Source organism: Hyperolius riggenbachi, chromosome 10 (genome assembly GCF_040937935.1).
Source record: "Hyperolius riggenbachi isolate aHypRig1 chromosome 10, aHypRig1.pri, whole genome shotgun sequence".
Taxonomy (NCBI): Eukaryota; Metazoa; Chordata; class Amphibia; order Anura; family Hyperoliidae; genus Hyperolius; species Hyperolius riggenbachi.
In genome coordinates, this window is record NC_090655.1 from 211,149,912 (window position 1) to 211,171,559 (window position 21,648).

The following is a 21,648-nucleotide window of genomic DNA, read 5'->3' on the forward strand; positions in this document are numbered from 1 at the left end:
AGATAAATAAAGTGTGCATTTCAGTGTTTCGTTTCAGGAAAGGTGACAGAAGATGAGGTGGAAGACTAGAAAAAAAGAAGATGGTGATAGAAGGCAGCACAGGTGAGTCCGAGATAAATAAAGTGTGCATTTCAGTGTTTCGTTTCAGGAAAGGTGACAGAAGATGAGGTGGGAGACTAGAAAAAAAGAAGAAGATGGTGATAGAAGGCAGCACAGGTGAGTCCGAGATAAATAAAGTGTGCATTTCAGTGTTTTGTTTTAGGAAAGGTGACAGAACATGAGGTGGAAGACTGGAAAAAAAGAAGAAGATGGTGATAGAAGACAGCACAGGTGAGTCCGAGATAAATAAAGTGTGCATTTCAGTGTTTCGTTTCAGGAAAGGTGACAGAAGATGAGGTAGAAGAATGGAAAAAAGAAGATGGTGATAGAAGGCAACACAGGTGAGCCCGAGATAAATAAAGTGTGCAGTTCAGTGTTTCGTTTTAGGAAAGGTGACAGAAGATGAGGTGGAAGACTGGGAATAAAGAAGACGATAGTGATAGAAGGCAGCACAGGTGAGTTCAAGATAAATAAAGTGTGCATTTCAGTGTTTCGTTTCAGGAAAGGTGACAGAAGAGTAGGTGGAAGACTGGAAAAAAGAAGATGGTGAAAGAAGGCAGCACTGGTGAGTCTGAGATAAATAAAGTGTGCATTTCAGTGTTTTGTTTCAGTAAAGGTGACATAAGATGAGGTGGAAGACTGGAAAAAAAGAAAAAGATGGTGATAGAAGGCACACAGGTGAGTCTGAGATAAATAAAGTGTGCATTTCAGTGTTTTGTTTTAGGAAAGGTGACAGAACATGAGGTGGAAGACTGGAAAAAAAGAAGAAGATGGTGATAGAAGACAGCACAGGTGAGTCTGAGATAAATAAAGTGTGCATTTCAGTGTTTTGTTTCAGGAAAGGTGACAGAAGGTGAGGTGGAAGAATGGAAAAAAGAATATGGTGATAGAAGGCAACACAGGTGAGCCCGAGATAAATAAAGTGTGCATTTCAGTGTTTCGTTTCAGGAAAGGTGACAGAAGATGAGGTGAAGACTGGGAATAAAGAAGACGATGCTGATAGAAGGCAGCACAGGTGAGTTCAAGATACATAAAGTGTGCATTTCAGTGTTTCATTTCAGGAAAAATGACAGAAGATGATGCGGATGACTGGAAAAAAGAAGACGATGCTCATAGAAGGCAGCACAGGTGAGTTCAAGATACATAAAGTGTGCATTTTAGTGTTTCGTTTCAGGAAAAATGACAGAAGATGATGCGGATGACTGGAAAAAAGAAGAAGAAGGTGATAGAAGGCAGCACAGGTGAGTCCAAGATAAATAAAGTGTGCATTTCAGTGTTTTGTTTCAGGAAAGGTGACAGAAGATGAGGTGGAAGAATAGAAAAAAAGAAGAAGATGGTGATAGAAGGCAGCACAGGTGAGTCCGAGATAAATAAAGTGTTCCTTTTTAGTGTTTCGTTTCAGGAAAGGTGACAGAAGATGAGGTGGGAGACTAGAAAAAAAGAAGAAGATGGTGATAGAAGGCAGCACAGGTGAGTCCGAGATAAATTAATTGTGCATTTCAGTGTTTCATTTTAGGAAAGGTGACAGAAGATGAGGTGGAAGACTGGAAAAAAAAGAAGAAGATGGTGATAGAAGGCAGCACAGGTGAGCCAGAGATAAATAAAGTGTGCATTTCAGTGTTTTGTTTTAGGAAAGGTGACAGAACATGAGGTGGAAGACTGGAAAAAAAGAAGAAGATGGTGATAGAAGCGGCACAGGTGAGTCTGAGATAAATAAAGTGTGCATTTCAGTGTTTTGTTTCAGGAAAGGTGACAGAAGATGAGGTGGAAGAATGGAAAAACGAAGATGGTGATAGAAGGCAACACAGGTGAGCCAGAGATAAATAAAGTGTGCATTTCAGTGTTTTTTTTCAGGAAAGGTGACAGAAGATGAGGTGGAAGAATGGAAAAAAGAAGATGGTGATAGAAGGCAACACAGGTGAGCCAGAGATAAATAAAGTGTGCATTTCAGTGTTTCGTTTCAGGAAAGGTTACAGAAGATGAGGTGAAAACTGGGAATAAAGAAGACGATGCTGATAGAAGGCAGCACAGGTGAGTTCAAGATAATTAAGTGTGCATTTCAGAGTTTCGTTTCAGGAAAGGTGACAGAAGAGTAGGTGGAAGACTGGAAAAAAGAAGATGGTGAAAGAAGGCAGCACAGGTGAGTCTGAGATAAATAAAGAGTACATTTCAGTGTTTTGTTTTAGGAAAGGTGACAGAAAATGAGGTGGAAGACTGGAAAAAAAGAAGAAGATGGTGATAGAAGGCACACAGGTGAGTGTGAGATAAATAAAGTGTGCATTTCAGTGTTTTGTTTCAGGAAAGGTGACAGAAGATGAGGTGGAAGAATGGAAAAAAGAAGATGGTGATAGAAGGCAACACAGGTGAGCCAGAGATAAATAAAGTGTGCATTTCAGTGTTTCGTTTCAGGAAAGGTTACAGAAGATGAGGTGAAAACTGGGAATAAAGAAGACGATGCTGATAGAAGGCAGCACAGGTGAGTTCAAGATAATTAAGTGTGCATTTCAGAGTTTCGTTTCAGGAAAGGTGACAGAAGATGAGGTGGAAGACTAGAAAAAAGAAGAAGATGGTGATAGAAGGCAGCACAGGTGAGTCTCAGATAAAGTGTGCATTTCAGTGTTTCGTTTCAGGAAAGGTGACAGAAGATGAGGTAAAAGACTGGAAAAAAAGAAGAAGATGGTGATAGAAGGCAGCACAGGTGAGTCCGAGATAAATAAAGTGTGCATTTCTGTGTTTCATTTCAGGAAAGGTGACAGAAGATGAGGCGGAAGACTGGAAAAAAAGAAGAAGATGGTGATAGAAGGCAGCACAGGTGAATCCGTGATAAATAAAGTGTGCATTTCAGCGTATCGTTTAAGGAAAGGTGACAGAAGATGAAGTGGAAGACTGGAAAAAAGAAGATGGTGATAGAAGGTAGCACAGGTAAGTGCAAGATAAATAAAGTGTGCATTTCAGTGTTTTGTTTCAGGAAAGGTGACAGAAGATGAGGTGGAAGACTAGAAAAAAAGAAGATGGTGATAGAAGGCAGCACAGGTGAGTCCGAGATAAATAAAGTGTGCATTTCAGTGTTTCGTTTCAGGAAAGGTGACAGAAGATGAGGTGGGAGACTAGAAAAAAAGAAGAAGATGGTGATAGAAGGCAGCACAGGTGAGTCCGAGATAAATAAAGTGTGCATTTCAGTGTTTTGTTTTAGGAAAGGTGACAGAACATGAGGTGGAAGACTGGAAAAAAAGAAGAAGATGGTGATAGAAGACAGCACAGGTGAGTCCGAGATAAATAAAGTGTGCATTTCAGTGTTTCGTTTCAGGAAAGGTGACAGAAGATGAGGTAGAAGAATGGAAAAAAGAAGATGGTGATAGAAGGCAACACAGGTGAGCCCGAGATAAATAAAGTGTGCAGTTCAGTGTTTCGTTTTAGGAAAGGTGACAGAAGATGAGGTGGAAGACTGGGAATAAAGAAGACGATGGTGATAGAAGGCAGCACAGGTGAGTTCAAGATAAATAAAGTGTGCATTTCAGTGTTTCGTTTCAGGAAAGGTGACAGAAGAGTAGGTGGAAGACTGGAAAAAAGAAGATGGTGAAAGAAGGCAGCACTGGTGAGTCTGAGATAAATAAAGTGTGCATTTCAGTGTTTTGTTTCAGTAAAGGTGACATAAGATGAGGTGGAAGACTGGAAAAAAAGAAAAAGATGGTGATAGAAGGCACACAGGTGAGTCTGAGATAAATAAAGTGTGCATTTCAGTGTTTTGTTTTAGGAAAGGTGACAGAACATGAGGTGGAAGACTGGAAAAAAAGAAGAAGATGGTGATAGAAGACAGCACAGGTGAGTCTGAGATAAATAAAGTGTGCATTTCAGTGTTTTGTTTCAGGAAAGGTGACAGAAGGTGAGGTGGAAGAATGGAAAAAAGAATATGGTGATAGAAGGCAACACAGGTGAGCCCGAGATAAATAAAGTGTGCATTTCAGTGTTTCGTTTCAGGAAAGGTGACAGAAGATGAGGTGAAGACTGGGAATAAAGAAGACGATGCTGATAGAAGGCAGCACAGGTGAGTTCAAGATACATAAAGTGTGCATTTCAGTGTTTCATTTCAGGAAAAATGACAGAAGATGATGCGGATGACTGGAAAAAAGAAGACGATGCTCATAGAAGGCAGCACAGGTGAGTTCAAGATACATAAAGTGTGCATTTCAGTGTTTCGTTTCAGGAAAAATGACAGAAGATGATGCGGATGACTGGAAAAAAGAAGAAGAAGGTGATAGAAGGCAGCACAGGTGAGTCCAAGATAAATAAAGTGTGCATTTCAGTGTTTTGTTTCAGGAAAGGTGACAGAAGATGAGGTGGAAGAATAGAAAAAAAGAAGAAGATGGTGATAGAAGGCAGCACAGGTGAGTCCGAGATAAATAAAGTGTTCCTTTTTAGTGTTTCGTTTCAGGAAAGGTGACAGAAGATGAGGTGGGAGACTAGAAAAAAAGAAGAAGATGGTGATAGAAGGCAGCACAGGTGAGTCCGAGATAAATTAATTGTGCATTTCAGTGTTTCATTTTAGGAAAGGTGACAGAAGATGAGGTGGAAGACTGGAAAAAAAAGAAGAAGATGGTGATAGAAGGCAGCACAGGTGAGTCCGAGATAAATAAAGTGTGCATTTCAGTGTTTTGTTTTAGGAAAGGTGACAGAACATGAGGTGGAAGACTGGAAAAAAAGAAGAAGATGGTGATAGAAGACAGCACAGGTGAGTCTGAGATAAATAAAGTGTGCATTTCAGTGTTTTGTTTCAGGAAAGGTGACAGAAGATGAGGTGGAAGAATGGAAAAACGAAGATGGTGATAGAAGGCAACACAGGTGAGTCCGAGATAAATAAAGTGTGCATTTCAGTGTTTCGTTTCAGGAAAGGTGACAGAAGATGAGGTGAAGACTGGGAATAAAGAAGACGATGCTGATAGAAGGGAGTACAGGTGAGTTCAAGATAAAATCAAGTGTGCTTTTCAGTGTTTCGTTTCAGGAAAAATGACAGAAGATGATGCGGATGACTGGAAAAAAGAAGAAGAAGGTGATAGAAGGCAGCACAGGTGAGTCCGAGATAAATAAAGTGTGCATTTCAGTGTTTCGTTTCAGTAAAGGTGACATAAGATGAAGTGGAAAACTGGAAAAAAAGAAACAGATGGTGATAGAAGGCACACAGGTGAGTCCGAGATAAATAAAGTGTGCATTTCAGTGTTTTGTTTCAGGAAAGGTGACAGAAGATGAGGTAGAAGAAAGGAAAAAAGAAGATGGTGATAGAAGGCAACACAGGTGAGCCCGAGATAAATAAAGTGTGCATTTCAGTGTTTCGTTTTAGGAAAGGTGACGGAAGATGAGGTGGAAGACTGGGAATAAAGAAGACGATGGTGATAGAAGGCAGCACAGGTGAGTTCAAGATAAATAAAGTGTGCATTTCAGTGTTTCGTTTCAGGAAAGGTGACAGAAGAATAGGTGGAAGACTGGAAAAAAGAAGATGGTGAAAGAAGGCAGCACAGGTGAGTCCGAGATAAATAAAGTGTGCATTTCAGTGTTTTGTTTCAGTAAAGGTGACATAAGATGAGGTGGAAGACTGGAAAAAAAAGAAAAAGATGGTGATAGAAGGCACACAGGTGAGTCTGAGATAAATAAAGTGTGCATTTCAGTGTTTTGTTTTAGGAAAGGTGACAGAACATGAGGTGGAAGACTGGAAAAAAAGAAGAAGATGGTGATAGAAGACAGCACAGGTGCGTCTGAGATAAATAAAGTGTGCATTTCAGTGTTTTGTTTCAGGAAAGGTGACAGAAGATGAGGTGGAAGAATGGAAAAAAGAAGATGGTGATAGAAGGCAACACAGGTGAGCCCGAGATAAATAAAGTGTGCATTTCAGTGTTTCGTTTCAGGAAAGGTGACAGAAGATGAGGTGAAGACTGGGAATAAAGAAGACGATGTTGATAGAAGGCAGCACAGGTGAGTTCAAGATACATAAAGTGTGCATTTCAGTGTTTCGTTTCAGGAAAAATGACAGAAGATGATGTGGATGACTGGAAAAAAGAAGAAGAAGGTGATAGAAGGCAGCACAGGTGAGTCCAAGATAAATAAAGTGTGCATTTCAGTGTTTCGTTTCAGTAAAGGTGACATAAGATGAAGTGGAAAACTGGAAAAAAAGAAAAAGATGGTGATAGAAGGCACACAGGTGAGTCCGAGATAAATAAAGTGTGCATTTCAGTGTTTCGTTTCAGGAAAGGTGACAGAAGATGAGGTAGAAGAATGGAAAAAAGAAGATGGTGATAGAAGGCAACACAGGTGAGCCCGAGATAAATAAAGTGTGCATTTCAGTGTTTCGTTTCAGGAAAGGTGACAGAAGATGAGGTGGGAGACTAGAAAAAAAGAAGAAGATGGTGATAGAAGGCAGCACAGGTGAGTCCGAGATAAATTAATTGTGCATTTCAGTGTTTCATTTTAGGAAAGGTGACAGAAGATGAGGTGGAAGACTGGAAAAAAAAGAAGAAGATGGTGATAGAAGGCAGCACAGGTGAGTCCGAGATAAATAAAGTGTGCATTTCAGTGTTTTGTTTCAGTAAAGGTGACATAAGATGAGGTGGAAGACTGGAAAAAAAGAAAAAGATGGTGATAGAAGGCAGCACAGGTGAGTCTGAGATAAATAAAGTGTGCATTTCAGTGTTTCGTTTCAGGAAAGGTGACAGAAGATGAGGTAGAAGAATGGAAAAAAGAAGATGGTGATAGAAGGCAACACAGGTGAGCCCGAGATAAATAAAGTGTGCATTTCAGTGTTTCGTTTCAGGAAAGGTGACAGAAGATGAGGTGGAAGACTGGGAATAAAGAAGACGATGGTGATAGAAGGCAGCACAGGTGAGTTCAAGATAAATAAAGTGTGCATTTCAGTGTTTCGTTTCAGGAAAGGTGACAGAAGAGTAGGTGGAAGACTGGAAAAAAGAAGATGGTGAAAGACGGCAGCACAAGTGAGTCCGAGATAAATAAAGTGTGCATTTCAGTGTTTTGTTTCAGTAAAGGTGACATAAGATGAGGTGGAAGACTGGAAAAAAAGAAAAAGATGGTGATAGAAGGCACACAGGTGAGTCTGAGATAAATAAAGAGTGCATTTCAGTGTTTTGTTTTAGGAAAGGTGACAGAACATGAGGTGGAAGACTGGAAAAAAAGAATAAGATGGTGATAGAAGACAGCACAGGTGAGTCTGAGATACATAAAGTGTGCATTTCAGTGTTTTGTTTCAGGAAAGGTGACAGAAGATGAGGTGGAAGAATGGAAAAAATAAGATGGTGATAGAAGGCAACACAGGTGAGCCCGAGATAAATAAAGTGTGCATTTCAGTGTTTCGTTTCAGGAAAGGTGACAGAAGATGAGGTGGAAGACTAGAAAAAAAGAAGATGGTGATAGAAGGCAGCACAGGTGAGTCCGAGATAAATAAAGTGTGCATTTCAGTGTTTCGTTTCAGGAAAGGTGACAGAAGATGAGGTGGGAGACTAGAAAAAAAGAAGAAGATGGTGATAGAAGGCAGCACAGGTGAGTCCGAGATAAATAAAGTGTGCATTTCAGTGTTTTGTTTTAGGAAAGGTGACAGAACATGAGGTGGAAGACTGGAAAAAAAGAAGAAGATGGTGATAGAAGACAGCACAGGTGAGTCCGAGATAAATAAAGTGTGCATTTCAGTGTTTCGTTTCAGGAAAGGTGACAGAAGATGAGGTAGAAGAATGGAAAAAAGAAGATGGTGATAGAAGGCAACACAGGTGAGCCCGAGATAAATAAAGTGTGCAGTTCAGTGTTTCGTTTTAGGAAAGGTGACAGAAGATGAGGTGGAAGACTGGGAATAAAGAAGACGATAGTGATAGAAGGCAGCACAGGTGAGTTCAAGATAAATAAAGTGTGCATTTCAGTGTTTCGTTTCAGGAAAGGTGACAGAAGAGTAGGTGGAAGACTGGAAAAAAGAAGATGGTGAAAGAAGGCAGCACTGGTGAGTCTGAGATAAATAAAGTGTGCATTTCAGTGTTTTGTTTCAGTAAAGGTGACATAAGATGAGGTGGAAGACTGGAAAAAAAGAAAAAGATGGTGATAGAAGGCACACAGGTGAGTCTGAGATAAATAAAGTGTGCATTTCAGTGTTTTGTTTTAGGAAAGGTGACAGAACATGAGGTGGAAGACTGGAAAAAAAGAAGAAGATGGTGATAGAAGACAGCACAGGTGAGTCTGAGATAAATAAAGTGTGCATTTCAGTGTTTTGTTTCAGGAAAGGTGACAGAAGGTGAGGTGGAAGAATGGAAAAAAGAATATGGTGATAGAAGGCAACACAGGTGAGCCCGAGATAAATAAAGTGTGCATTTCAGTGTTTCGTTTCAGGAAAGGTGACAGAAGATGAGGTGAAGACTGGGAATAAAGAAGACGATGCTGATAGAAGGCAGCACAGGTGAGTTCAAGATACATAAAGTGTGCATTTCAGTGTTTCATTTCAGGAAAAATGACAGAAGATGATGCGGATGACTGGAAAAAAGAAGACGATGCTCATAGAAGGCAGCACAGGTGAGTTCAAGATACATAAAGTGTGCATTTTAGTGTTTCGTTTCAGGAAAAATGACAGAAGATGATGCGGATGACTGGAAAAAAGAAGAAGAAGGTGATAGAAGGCAGCACAGGTGAGTCCAAGATAAATAAAGTGTGCATTTCAGTGTTTTGTTTCAGGAAAGGTGACAGAAGATGAGGTGGAAGAATAGAAAAAAAGAAGAAGATGGTGATAGAAGGCAGCACAGGTGAGTCCGAGATAAATAAAGTGTTCCTTTTTAGTGTTTCGTTTCAGGAAAGGTGACAGAAGATGAGGTGGGAGACTAGAAAAAAAGAAGAAGATGGTGATAGAAGGCAGCACAGGTGAGTCCGAGATAAATTAATTGTGCATTTCAGTGTTTCATTTTAGGAAAGGTGACAGAAGATGAGGTGGAAGACTGGAAAAAAAAGAAGAAGATGGTGATAGAAGGCAGCACAGGTGAGCCAGAGATAAATAAAGTGTGCATTTCAGTGTTTTGTTTTAGGAAAGGTGACAGAACATGAGGTGGAAGACTGGAAAAAAAGAAGAAGATGGTGATAGAAGACAGCACAGGTGAGTCTGAGATAAATAAAGTGTGCATTTCAGTGTTTTGTTTCAGGAAAGGTGACAGAAGATGAGGTGGAAGAATGGAAAAACGAAGATGGTGATAGAAGGCAACACAGGTGAGCCAGAGATAAATAAAGTGTGCATTTCAGTGTTTTGTTTCAGGAAAGGTGACAGAAGATGAGGTGGAAGAATGGGAATAAAGAAGACGATGCTGATAGAAGGCAGCACAGGTGAGTTCAAGATACATAAAGTGTGCATTTCAGTGTTTCATTTCAGGAAAAATGACAGAAGATGATGCGGATGACTGGAAAAAAGAAGACGATGCTCATAGAAGGCAGCACAGGTGAGTTCAAGATACATAAAGTGTGCATTTTAGTGTTTCGTTTCAGGAAAAATGACAGAAGATGATGCGGATGACTGGAAAAAAGAAGAAGAAGGTGATAGAAGGCAGCACAGGTGAGTCCAAGATAAATAAAGTGTGCATTTCAGTGTTTTGTTTCAGGAAAGGTGACAGAAGATGAGGTGGAAGAATAGAAAAAAAGAAGAAGATGGTGATAGAAGGCAGCACAGGTGAGTCCGAGATAAATAAAGTGTTCCTTTTTAGTGTTTCGTTTCAGGAAAGGTGACAGAAGATGAGGTGGGAGACTAGAAAAAAAGAAGAAGATGGTGATAGAAGGCAGCACAGGTGAGTCCGAGATAAATTAATTGTGCATTTCAGTGTTTCATTTTAGGAAAGGTGACAGAAGATGAGGTGGAAGACTGGAAAAAAAAGAAGAAGATGGTGATAGAAGGCAGCACAGGTGAGCCAGAGATAAATAAAGTGTGCATTTCAGTGTTTTGTTTTAGGAAAGGTGACAGAACATGAGGTGGAAGACTGGAAAAAAAGAAGAAGATGGTGATAGAAGACAGCACAGGTGAGTCTGAGATAAATAAAGTGTGCATTTCAGTGTTTTGTTTCAGGAAAGGTGACAGAAGATGAGGTGGAAGAATGGAAAAACGAAGATGGTGATAGAAGGCAACACAGGTGAGCCAGAGATAAATAAAGTGTGCATTTCAGTGTTTTGTTTCAGGAAAGGTGACAGAAGATGAGGTGGAAGAATGGAAAAAAGAAGATGGTGATAGAAGGCAACACAGGTGAGCCAGAGATAAAGTGTGCATTTCAGTGTTTCGTTTCAGGAAAGGTTACAGAAGATGAGGTGAAAACTGGGAATAAAGAAGACGATGCTGATAGAAGGCAGCACAGGTGAGTTCAAGATAATTAAGTGTGCATTTCAGAGTTTCGTTTCAGGAAAGGTGACAGAAGAGTAGGTGGAAGACTGGAAAAAAAGAAGATGGTGAAAGAAGGCAGCACAGGTGAGTCTGAGATAAATAAAGAGTACATTTCAGTGTTTTGTTTTAGGAAAGGTGACAGAAAATGAGGTGGAAGACTGGAAAAAAAGAAGAAGATGGTGATAGAAGGCAGCACAGGTGAGTCTCAGATAAAGTGTGCATTTCAGTGTTTCGTTTCAGGAAAGGTGACAGAAGATGAGGTAAAAGACTGGAAAAAAAGAAGAAGATGGTGATAGAAGGCAGCACAGGTGAGTCCGAGATAAATAAAGTGTGCATTTCTGTGTTTCATTTCAGGAAAGGTGACAGAAGATGAGGCGGAAGACTGGAAAAAAAGAAGAAGATGGTGATAGAAGGCAGCACAGGTGAATCCGTGATAAATAAAGTGTGCATTTCAGCGTATCGTTTAAGGAAAGGTGACAGAAGATGAAGTGGAAGACTGGAAAAAAGAAGATGGTGATAGAAGGTAGCACAGGTGAGTGCGAGATAAATAAAGTGTGCATTTCAGTGTTTTGTTTCAGGAAAGGTGACAGAAGATGAGGTGGAAGACTAGAAAAAAAGAAGATGGTGATAGAAGGCAGCACAGGTGAGTCCGAGATAAATAAAGTGTGCATTTCAGTGTTTCGTTTCAGGAAAGGTGACAGAAGATGAGGTGGGAGACTAGAAAAAAAGAAGAAGATGGTGATAGAAGGCAGCACAGGTGAGTCCGAGATAAATAAAGTGTGCATTTCAGTGTTTTGTTTTAGGAAAGGTGACAGAACATGAGGTGGAAGACTGGAAAAAAAGAAGAAGATGGTGATAGAAGACAGCACAGGTGAGTCCGAGATAAATAAAGTGTGCATTTCAGTGTTTCGTTTCAGGAAAGGTGACAGAAGATGAGGTAGAAGAATGGAAAAAAGAAGATGGTGATAGAAGGCAACACAGGTGAGCCCGAGATAAATAAAGTGTGCAGTTCAGTGTTTCGTTTTAGGAAAGGTGACAGAAGATGAGGTGGAAGACTGGAAATAAAGAAGACGATGGTGATAGAAGGCAGCACAGGTGAGTTCAAGATAAATAAAGTGTGCATTTCAGTGTTTCGTTTCAGGAAAGGTGACAGAAGAGTAGGTGGAAGACTGGAAAAAAGAAGATGGTGAAAGAAGGCAGCACTGGTGAGTCTGAGATAAATAAAGTGTGCATTTCAGTGTTTTGTTTCAGTAAAGGTGACATAAGATGAGGTGGAAGACTGGAAAAAAAGAAAAAGATGGTGATAGAAGGCACACAGGTGAGTCTGAGATAAATAAAGTGTGCATTTCAGTGTTTTGTTTTAGGAAAGGTGACAGAACATGAGGTGGAAGACTGGAAAAAAAGAAGAAGATGGTGATAGAAGACAGCACAGGTGAGTCCGAGATAAATAAAGTGTGCATTTCAGTGTTTCGTTTCTGGAAAGGTGACAGAAGATGAGGTAGAAGAATGGAAAAAAGAAGATGGTGATAGAAGGCAACACAGGTGAGCCCGAGATAAATAAAGTGTGCAGTTCAGTGTTTCGTTTTAGGAAAGGTGACAGAAGATGAGGTGGAAGACTGGGAATAAAGAAGACGATGGTGATAGAAGGCAGCACAGGTGAGTTCAAGATAAATAAAGTGTGCATTTCAGTGTTTCGTTTCAGGAAAGGTGACAGAAGAGTAGGTGGAAGACTGGAAAAAAGAAGATGGTGAAAGAAGGCAGCACTGGTGAGTCTGAGATAAATAAAGAGTGCATTTCAGTGTTTTGTTTCAGTAAAGGTGACATAAGATGAGGTGGAAGACTGGAAAAAAAGAAAAAGATGGTGATAGAAGGCACACAGGTGAGTCTGAGATAAATAAAGTGTGCATTTCAGTGTTTTGTTTTAGGAAAGGTGACAGAACATGAGGTGGAAGACTGGAAAAAAAGAAGAAGATGGTGATAGAAGACAGCACAGGTGAGTCTGAGATAAATAAAGTGTGCATTTCAGTGTTTTGTTTCAGGAAAGGTGACAGAAGGTGAGGTGGAAGAATGGAAAAAAGAATATGGTGATAGAAGGCAACACAGGTGAGCCCGAGATAAATAAAGTGTGCATTTCAGTGTTTCGTTTCAGGAAAGGTGACAGAAGATGAGGTGAAGACTGGGAATAAAGAAGACGATGCTGATAGAATGCAGCACAGGTGAGTTCAAGATACATAAAGTGTGCATTTCAGTGTTTCATTTCAGGAAAAATGACAGAAGATGATGCGGATGACTGGAAAAAAGAAGACGATGCTCATAGAAGGCAGCACAGGTGAGTTCAAGATACATAAAGTGTGCATTTCAGTGTTTCGTTTCAGGAAAAATGACAGAAGATGATGCGGATGACTGGAAAAAAGAAGAAGAAGGTGATAGAAGGCAGCACAGGTGAGTTCAAGATAAATAAAGTGTGCATTTCAGTGTTTCGTTTCAGGAAAGGTGACAGAAGAGTAGGTGGAAGACTGGAAAAAAGAAGATGGTGAAAGAAGGCAGCACTGGTGAGTCTGAGATAAATAAAGTGTGCATTTTAGTGTTTTGTTTCAGTAAAGGTGACATAAGATGAGGTGGAAGACTGGAAAAAAAGAAAAAGATGGTGATAGAAGGCACACAGGTGAGTCTGAGATAAATAAAGTGTGCATTTCAGTGTTTTGTTTTAGGAAAGGTGACAGAACATGAGGTGGAAGACTGGAAAAAAAGAAGAAGATGGTGATAGAAGACAGCACAGGTGAGTCTGAGATAAATAAAGTGTGCATTTCAGTGTTTTGTTTCAGGAAAGGTGACAGAAGGTGAGGTGGAAGAATGGAAAAAAGAATATGGTGATAGAAGGCAACACAGGTGAGCCCGAGATAAATAAAGTGTGCATTTCAGTGTTTCGTTTCAGGAAAGGTGACAGAAGATGAGGTGAAGACTGGGAATAAAGAAGACGATGCTGATAGAAGGCAGCACAGGTGAGTTCAAGATAAATAAAGTGTGCATTTCAGTGTTTCGTTTCAGGAAAGGTGGCAGAAGAGTAGGTGGAAGACTGGCAAAAAGAAGACGGTTAACGAAGGCAGCACAGGAGAGTCCGAGATAAATAAAGTGTGCATTTCAGTGTTTTGTTTCAGTAAAGGTGACATAAGATGAGGTGGAAGACTGGAAAAAAAGAAAAAGATGGTGATAGAAGGCAGCACAGGTGAGTCTGAGATAAATAAAGTGTGCATTTCAGTGTTTCGTTTCAGGAAAGGTGACAGAAGATGAGGTAGAAGAATGGAAAAAAGAAGATGGTGATAGAAGGCAACACAGGTGAGCCCGAGATAAATAAAGTGTGCATTTCAGTGTTTCGTTTCAGGAAAGGTGACATAAGATGAAGTGGAAAACAGGAAAAAAAAGAAACAGATGGTGATAGAAGGCACACAGGTGAGTCCGAGATAAATAAAGTGTGCATTTCAGTGTTTCGTTTCAGTAAAGGTGACATAAGATGAAGTGGAAAACAGGAAAAAAAGAAACAGATGGTGATAGAAGGCACACAGGTGAGTCCGAGATAAATAAAGTGTGCATTTCAGTGTTTTGTTTCAGGAAAGGTGACAGAAGATGAGGTAGAAGAAAGGAAAAAAAGAAGATGGTGATAGAAGGCAACACAGGTGAGCCCGAGATAAATAAAGTGTGCATTTCAGTGTTTCGTTTTAGGAAAGGTGACAGAAGATGAGGTGGAAGACTGGGAATAAAGAAGACGATGGTGATAGAAGGCAGCACAGGTGAGTTCAAGATAAATAAAGTGTGCATTTCAGTGTTTCGTTTCAGGAAAGGTGACAGAAGAATAGGTGGAAGACTGGAAAAAAGAAGATGGTGAAAGAAGGCAGCACAGGTGAGTCCGAGATAAATAAAGTGTGCATTTCAGTGTTTTGTTTCAGTAAAGGTGACATAAGATGAGGTGGAAGACTGGAAAAAAAAGAAAATGATGGTGATAGAAGGCACACAGGTGAGTCTGAGATAAATAAAGTGTGCATTTCAGTGTTTTGTTTTAGGAAAGGTGACAGAACATGAGGTGGAAGACTGGAAAAAAAGAAGAAGATGGTGATAGAAGACAGCACAGGTGCGTCTGAGATAAATAAAGTGTGCATTTCAGTGTTTTGTTTCAGGAAAGGTGACAGAAGATGAGGTGGAAGAATGGAAAAAAGAAGATGGTGATAGAAGGCAACACAGGTGAGCCCGAGATAAATAAAGTGTGCATTTCAGTGTTTCGTTTCAGGAAAGGTGACAGAAGATGAGGTGAAGACTGGGAATAAAGAAGACGATGTTGATAGAAGGCAGCACAGGTGAGTTCAAGATACATAAAGTGTGCATTTCAGTGTTTCGTTTCAGGAAAAATGACAGAAGATGATGTGGATGACTGGAAAAAAGAAGAAGAAGGTGATAGAAGGCAGCACAGGTGAGTCCAAGATAAATAAAGTGTGCATTTCAGTGTTTCGTTTCAGTAAAGGTGACATAAGATGAAGTGGAAAACTGGAAAAAAAGAAAAAGATGGTGATAGAAGGCACACAGGTGAGTCAGAGATAAATAAAGTGTGCATTTCAGTGTTTCGTTTCAGGAAAGGTGACAGAAGATGAGGTAGAAGAATGGAAAAAAGAAGATGGTGATAGAAGGCAACACAGGTGAGCACAAGATAAATAAAGTGTGCATTTCAGTGTTTCGTTTCAGGAAAGGTGACAGAAGATTATGTGGAAGACTGGGAATAAAGAAGACGATGGTGATAGAAGGCAGCACAGGTGAGTTCAAGATAAATAAAGTGTGCATTTCAGTGTTTCGTTTCAGGAAAGGTGGCAGAAGAGTAGGTGGAAGACTGGCAAAAAGAAGACGGTTAAAGAAGGCAGCACAGGTGAGTCCGAGATAAATAAAGTGTGCATTTCAGTGTTTTGTTTCAGTAAAGGTGACATAAGATGAGGTGGAAGACTGGAAAAAAAGAAAAAGATGGTGATAGAAGGCAGCACAGGTGAGTCTGAGATAAATAAAGTGTGCATTTCAGTGTTTCGTTTCAGGAAAGGTGACAGAAGATGAGGTAGAAGAATGGAAAAAAGAAGATGGTGATAGAAGGCAACACAGGTGAGCCCGAGATAAATAAAGTGTGCATTTCAGTGTTTCGTTTCAGGAAAGGTGACAGAAGATTAGGTGGAAGACTGGGAATAAAGAAGACGATGGTGATAGAAGGCAGCACAGGTGAGTTCAAGATAAATAAAGTGTGCATTTCAGTGTTTCGTTTCAGTAAAGGTGACATAAGATGAAGTGGAAAACTGGAAAAAAAGAAAAAGATGGTGATAGAAGGCAGCACAGGTGAGTCTGAGATAAATAAAGTGTGCATTTCAGTGTTTCGTTTCAGGAAAGGTGACAGAAGATGAGGTAGAAGAATGGAAAAAAGAAGACGGTTAAAGAAGGCAGCACAGGTGAGTCCGAGATAAATAAAGTGTGCATTTCAGTGTTTTGTTTCAGTAAAGGTGACATAAGATGAGGTGGAAGACTGGAAAAAAAAAAAGATGGTGATAGAAGGCAGCACAGGTGAGTCTGAGATAAATAAAGTGTGCATTTCAGTGTTTCGTTTCAGGAAAGGTGACAGAAGATGAGGTAGAAGAATGGAAAAAAGAAGATGGTGATAGAAGGCAACACAGGTGAGCCTGAGATAAATAAAGTGTGCATTTCAGTGTTTCATTTCAGGAAAGGTGACAGAAGATGAGGTGGAAGACTGGGAATAAAGAAGACGATGGTGATAGAAGGCAGCACAGGTGAGTTCAAGATAAATAAAGTGTGCATTTCAGTGTTTCGTTTCAGGAAAGGTGACAGAAGAGTAGGTGGAAGACTGGAAAAAATAAGATGGTGAAAGAAGGCAGCACTGGTGAGTCCGAGATAAATAAAGTGTGCATTTCAGTGTTTTGTTTCAGTAAAGGTGACATAAGATGAGGTGGAAGACTGGAAAAAAAGAAGAAGATGGTGATAGAAGACAGCACAGGTGAGTCTGAGATAAATAAAGTGTGCATTTCAGTGTTTTGTTTCAGGAAAGGTGACAGAAGGTGAGGTGGAAGAATGGAAAAAAGAATATGGTGATAGAAGGCAACACAGGTGAGCCCGAGATAAATAAAGTGTGCATTTCAGTGTTTCGTTTCAGGAAAGGTGACAGAAGATGAGGTGAAGACTGGGAATAAAGAAGACGATGCTGATAGAAGGCAGCACAGGTGAGTTCAAGATACATAAAGTGTGCATTTCAGTGTTTCATTTCAGGAAAAATGACAGAAGATGATGCGGATGACTGGAAAAAAGAAGACGATGCTCATAGAAGGCAGCACAGGTGAGTTCAAGATACATAAAGTGTGCATTTCAGTGTTTCGTTTCAGGAAAAATGACAGAAGATGATGCGGATGACTGGAAAAAAGAAGAAGAAGGTGATAGAAGGCAGCACAGGTGAGTCCAAGATAAATAAAGTGTGCATTTCAGTGTTTTGTTTCAGGAAAGGTGACAGAAGATGAGGTGGAAGAATAGAAAAAAAGAAGAAGATGGTGATAGAAGGCAGCACAGGTGAGTCCGAGATAAATTAATTGTGCATTTCAGTGTTTCATTTTAGGAAAGGTGACAGAAGATGAGGTGGAAGACTGGAAAAAAAAGAAGAAGATGGTGATAGAAGGCAGCACAGGTGAGCCAGAGATAAATAAAGTGTGCATTTCAGTGTTTTGTTTTAGGAAAGGTGACAGAACATGAGGTGGAAGACTGGAAAAAAAGAAGAAGATGGTGATAGAAGACAGCACAGGTGAGTCTGAGATAAATAAAGTGTGCATTTCAGTGTTTTGTTTCAGGAAAGGTGACAGAAGATGAGGTGGAAGAATGGAAAAACGAAGATGGTGATAGAAGGCAACACAGGTGAGCCAGAGATAAATAAAGTGTGCATTTCAGTGTTTTGTTTCAGGAAAGGTGACAGAAGATGAGGTGGAAGAATGGAAAAAAGAAGATGGTGATAGAAGGCAACACAGGTGAGCCAGAGATAAAGTGTGCATTTCAGTGTTTCGTTTCAGGAAAGGTTACAGAAGATGAGGTGAAAACTGGGAATAAAGAAGACGATGCTGATAGAAGGCAGCACAGGTGAGTTCAAGATAATTAAGTGTGCATTTCAGAGTTTCGTTTCAGGAAAGGTGACAGAAGAGTAGGTGGAAGACTGGAAAAAAGAAGATGGTGAAAGAAGGCAGCACAGGTGAGTCTGAGATAAATAAAGAGTACATTTCAGTGTTTTGTTTTAGGAAAGGTGACAGAAAATGAGGTGGAAGACTGGAAAAAAAGAAGAAGATGGTGATAGAAGGCACACAGGTGAGTGTGAGATAAATAAAGTGTGCATTTCAGTGTTTTGTTTCAGGAAAGGTGACAGAAGATGAGGTGGAAGAATGGAAAAAAGAAGATGGTGATAGAAGGCAACACAGGTGAGCCAGAGATAAATAAAGTGTGCATTTCAGTGTTTCGTTTCAGGAAAGGTTACAGAAGATGAGGTGAAAACTGGGAATAAAGAAGACGATGCTGATAGAAGGCAGCACAGGTGAGTTCAAGATAATTAAGTGTGCATTTCAGAGTTTCGTTTCAGGAAAGGTGACAGAAGATGAGGTGGAAGACTAGAAAAAAGAAGAAGATGGTGATAGAAGGCAGCACAGGTGAGTCTCAGATAAAGTGTGCATTTCAGTGTTTCGTTTCAGGAAAGGTGACAGAAGATGAGGTAAAAGACTGGAAAAAAAGAAGAAGATGGTGATAGAAGGCAGCACAGGTGAGTCCGAGATAAATAAAGTGTGCATTTCTGTGTTTCATTTCAGGAAAGGTGACAGAAGATGAGGCGGAAGACTGGAAAAAAAGAAGAAGATGGTGATAGAAGGCAGCACAGGTGAATCCGTGATAAATAAAGTGTGCATTTCAGCGTATCGTTTAAGGAAAGGTGACAGAAGATGAAGTGGAAGACTGGAAAAAAGAAGATGGTGATAGAAGGTAGCACAGGTGAGTGCGAGATAAATAAAGTGTGCATTTCAGTGTTTTGTTTCAGGAAAGGTGACAGAAGATGAGGTGGAAGACTAGAAAAAAAGAAGATGGTGATAGAAGGCAGCACAGGTGAGTCCGAGATAAATAAAGTGTGCATTTCAGTGTTTCGTTTCAGGAAAGGTGACAGAAGATGAGGTGGGAGACTAGAAAAAAAGAAGAAGATGGTGATAGAAGGCAGCACAGGTGAGTCCGAGATAAATAAAGTGTGCATTTCAGTGTTTTGTTTTAGGAAAGGTGACAGAACATGAGGTGGAAGACTGGAAAAAAAGAAGAAGATGGTGATAGAAGACAGCACAGGTGAGTCCGAGATAAATAAAGTGTGCATTTCAGTGTTTCGTTTCAGGAAAGGTGACAGAAGATGAGGTAGAAGAATGGAAAAAAGAAGATGGTGATAGAAGGCAACACAGGTGAGCCCGAGATAAATAAAGTGTGCAGTTCAGTGTTTCGTTTTAGGAAAGGTGACAGAAGATGAGGTGGAAGACTGGGAATAAAGAAGACGATGGTGATAGAAGGCAGCACAGGTGAGTTCAAGATAAATAAAGTGTGCATTTCAGTGTTTCGTTTCAGGAAAGGTGACAGAAGAGTAGGTGGAAGACTGGAAAAAAGAAGATGGTGAAAGAAGGCAGCACTGGTGAGTCTGAGATAAATAAAGTGTGCATTTCAGTGTTTTGTTTCAGTAAAGGTGACATAAGATGAGGTGGAAGACTGGAAAAAAAGAAAAAGATGGTGATAGAAGGCACACAGGTGAGTGTGAGATAAATAAAGTGTGCATTTCAGTGTTTTGTTTTAGGAAAGGTGACAGAACATGAGGTGGAAGACTGGAAAAAAAGAAGAAGATGGTGATAGAAGACAGCACAGGTGAGTCCGAGATAAATAAAGTGTGCATTTCAGTGTTTCGTTTCAGGAAAGGTGACAGAAGATGAGGTAGAAGAATGGAAAAAAGAAGATGGTGATAGAAGGCAACACAGGTGAGTCTGAGATAAATAAAGTGTGCATTTCAGTGTTTTGTTTCAGGAAAGGTGACAGAAGATGAGGTGGAAGAATGGAAAAACGAAGATGGTGATAGAAGGCAACACAGGTGAGCCAGAGATAAATAAAGTGTGCATTTCAGTGTTTTGTTTCAGGAAAGGTGACAGAAGATGAGGTGGAAGAATGGAAAAAAGAAGATGGTGATAGAAGGCAACACAGGTGAGCCAGAGATAAAGTGTGCATTTCAGTGTTTCGTTTCAGGAAAGGTTACAGAAGATGAGGTGAAAACTGGGAATAAAGAAGACGATGCTGATAGAAGGCAGCACAGGTGAGTTCAAGATAATTAAGTGTGCATTTCAGAGTTTCGTTTCAGGAAAGGTGACAGAAGAGTAGGTGGAAGACTGGAAAAAAGAAGATGGTGAAAGAAGGCAGCACAGGTGAGTCTGAGATAAATAAAGAGTACATTTCAGTGTTTTGTTTTAGGAAAGGTGACAGAAAATGAGGTGGAAGACTGGAAAAAAAGAAGAAGATGGTGATAGAAGGCACACAGGTGAGTGTGAGATAAATAAAGTGTGCATTTCAGTGTTTTGTTTCAGGAAAGGTGACAGAAGATGAGGTGGAAGAATGGAAAAAAGAAGATGGTGATAGAAGGCAACACAGGTGAGCCAGAGATAAATAAAGTGTGCATTTCAGTGTTTCGTTTCAGGAAAGGTTACAGAAGATGAGGTGAAAACTGGGAATAAAGAAGACGATGCTGATAGAAGGCAGCACAGGTGAGTTCAAGATAATTAAGTGTGCATTTCAGAGTTTCGTTTCAGGAAAGGTGACAGAAGATGAGGTGGAAGACTAGAAAAAAGAAGAAGATGGTGATAGAAGGCAGCACAGGTGAGTCTCAGATAAAGTGTGCATTTCAGTGTTTCGTTTCAGGAAAGGTGACAGAAGATGAGGTAAAAGACTGGAAAAAAAGAAGAAGATGGTGACAGAAGGCAGCACAGGTGAGTCCGAGATAAATAAAGTGTGCATTTCTGTGTTTCATTTCAGGAAAGGTGACAGAAGATGAGGCGGAAGACTGGAAAAAAAGAAGAAGATGGTGATAGAAGGCAGCACAGGTGAATCCGTGATAAATAAAGTGTGCATTTCAGCGTATCGTTTAAGGAAAGGTGACAGAAGATGAAGTGGAAGACTGGAAAAAAGAAGATGGTGATAGAAGGTAGCACAGGTGAGTGCGAGATAAATAAAGTGTGCATTTCAGTGTTTTGTTTCAGGAAAGGTGACAGAAGATGAGGTGGAAGACTAGAAAAAAAGAAGATGGTGATAGAAGGCAGCACAGGTGAGTCCGAGATAAATAAAGTGTGCATTTCAGTGTTTCGTTTCAGGAAAGGTGACAGAAGATGAGGTGGGAGACTAGAAAAAAAGAAGAAGATGGTGATAGAAGGCAGCACAGGTGAGTCCGAGATAAATAAAGTGTGCATTTCAGTGTTTTGTTTTAGGAAAGGTGACAGAACATGAGGTGGAAGACTGGAAAAAAAGAAGAAGATGGTGATAGAAGACAGCACAGGTGAGTCCGAGATAAATAAAGTGTGCATTTCAGTGTTTCGTTTCAGGAAAGGTGACAGAAGATGAGGTAGAAGAATGGAAAAAAGAAGATGGTGATAGAAGGCAACACAGGTGAGCCCGAGATAAATAAAGTGTGCAGTTCAGTGTTTCGTTTTAGGAAAGGTGACAGAAGATGAGGTGGAAGACTGGGAATAAAGAAGACGATGGTGATAGAAGGCAGCACAGGTGAGTTCAAGATAAATAAAGTGTGCATTTCAGTGTTTCGTTTCAGGAAAGGTGACAGAAGAGTAGGTGGAAGACTGGAAAAAAGAAGATGGTGAAAGAAGGCAGCACTGGTGAGTCTGAGATAAATAAAGTGTGCATTTCAGTGTTTAGTTTCAGTAAAGGTGACATAAGATGAGGTGGAAGACTGGAAAAAAAGAAAAAGATGGTGATAGAAGGCACACAGGTGAGTCTGAGATAAATAAAGTGTGCATTTCAGTGTTTTGTTTTAGGAAAGGTGACAGAACATAAGGTGGAAGACTGGAAAAAAAGAAGAAGATGGTGATAGAAGA

The 21,648-nt window shown here is 40.2% G+C and overlaps 1 protein-coding gene across 1 annotated transcript in view; it reads left to right on the top strand.

The window, feature by feature from the left end:
- The window catches only part of LOC137536784 (octapeptide-repeat protein T2-like), a 124,668-nt gene extending 106,064 nt beyond the window's left edge, over positions 1-18,604 (top strand). The window contains exons 10-11 of the mRNA XM_068258986.1: positions 15,329-15,392; positions 18,573-18,604. Coding sequence (XP_068115087.1) covers positions 15,329-15,392; positions 18,573-18,604 — 96 coding nt within the window. The remainder of the gene's footprint in view (positions 1-15,328; positions 15,393-18,572) is intronic.
- Positions 18,605-21,648: the final 3,044 nt, after the last annotated feature.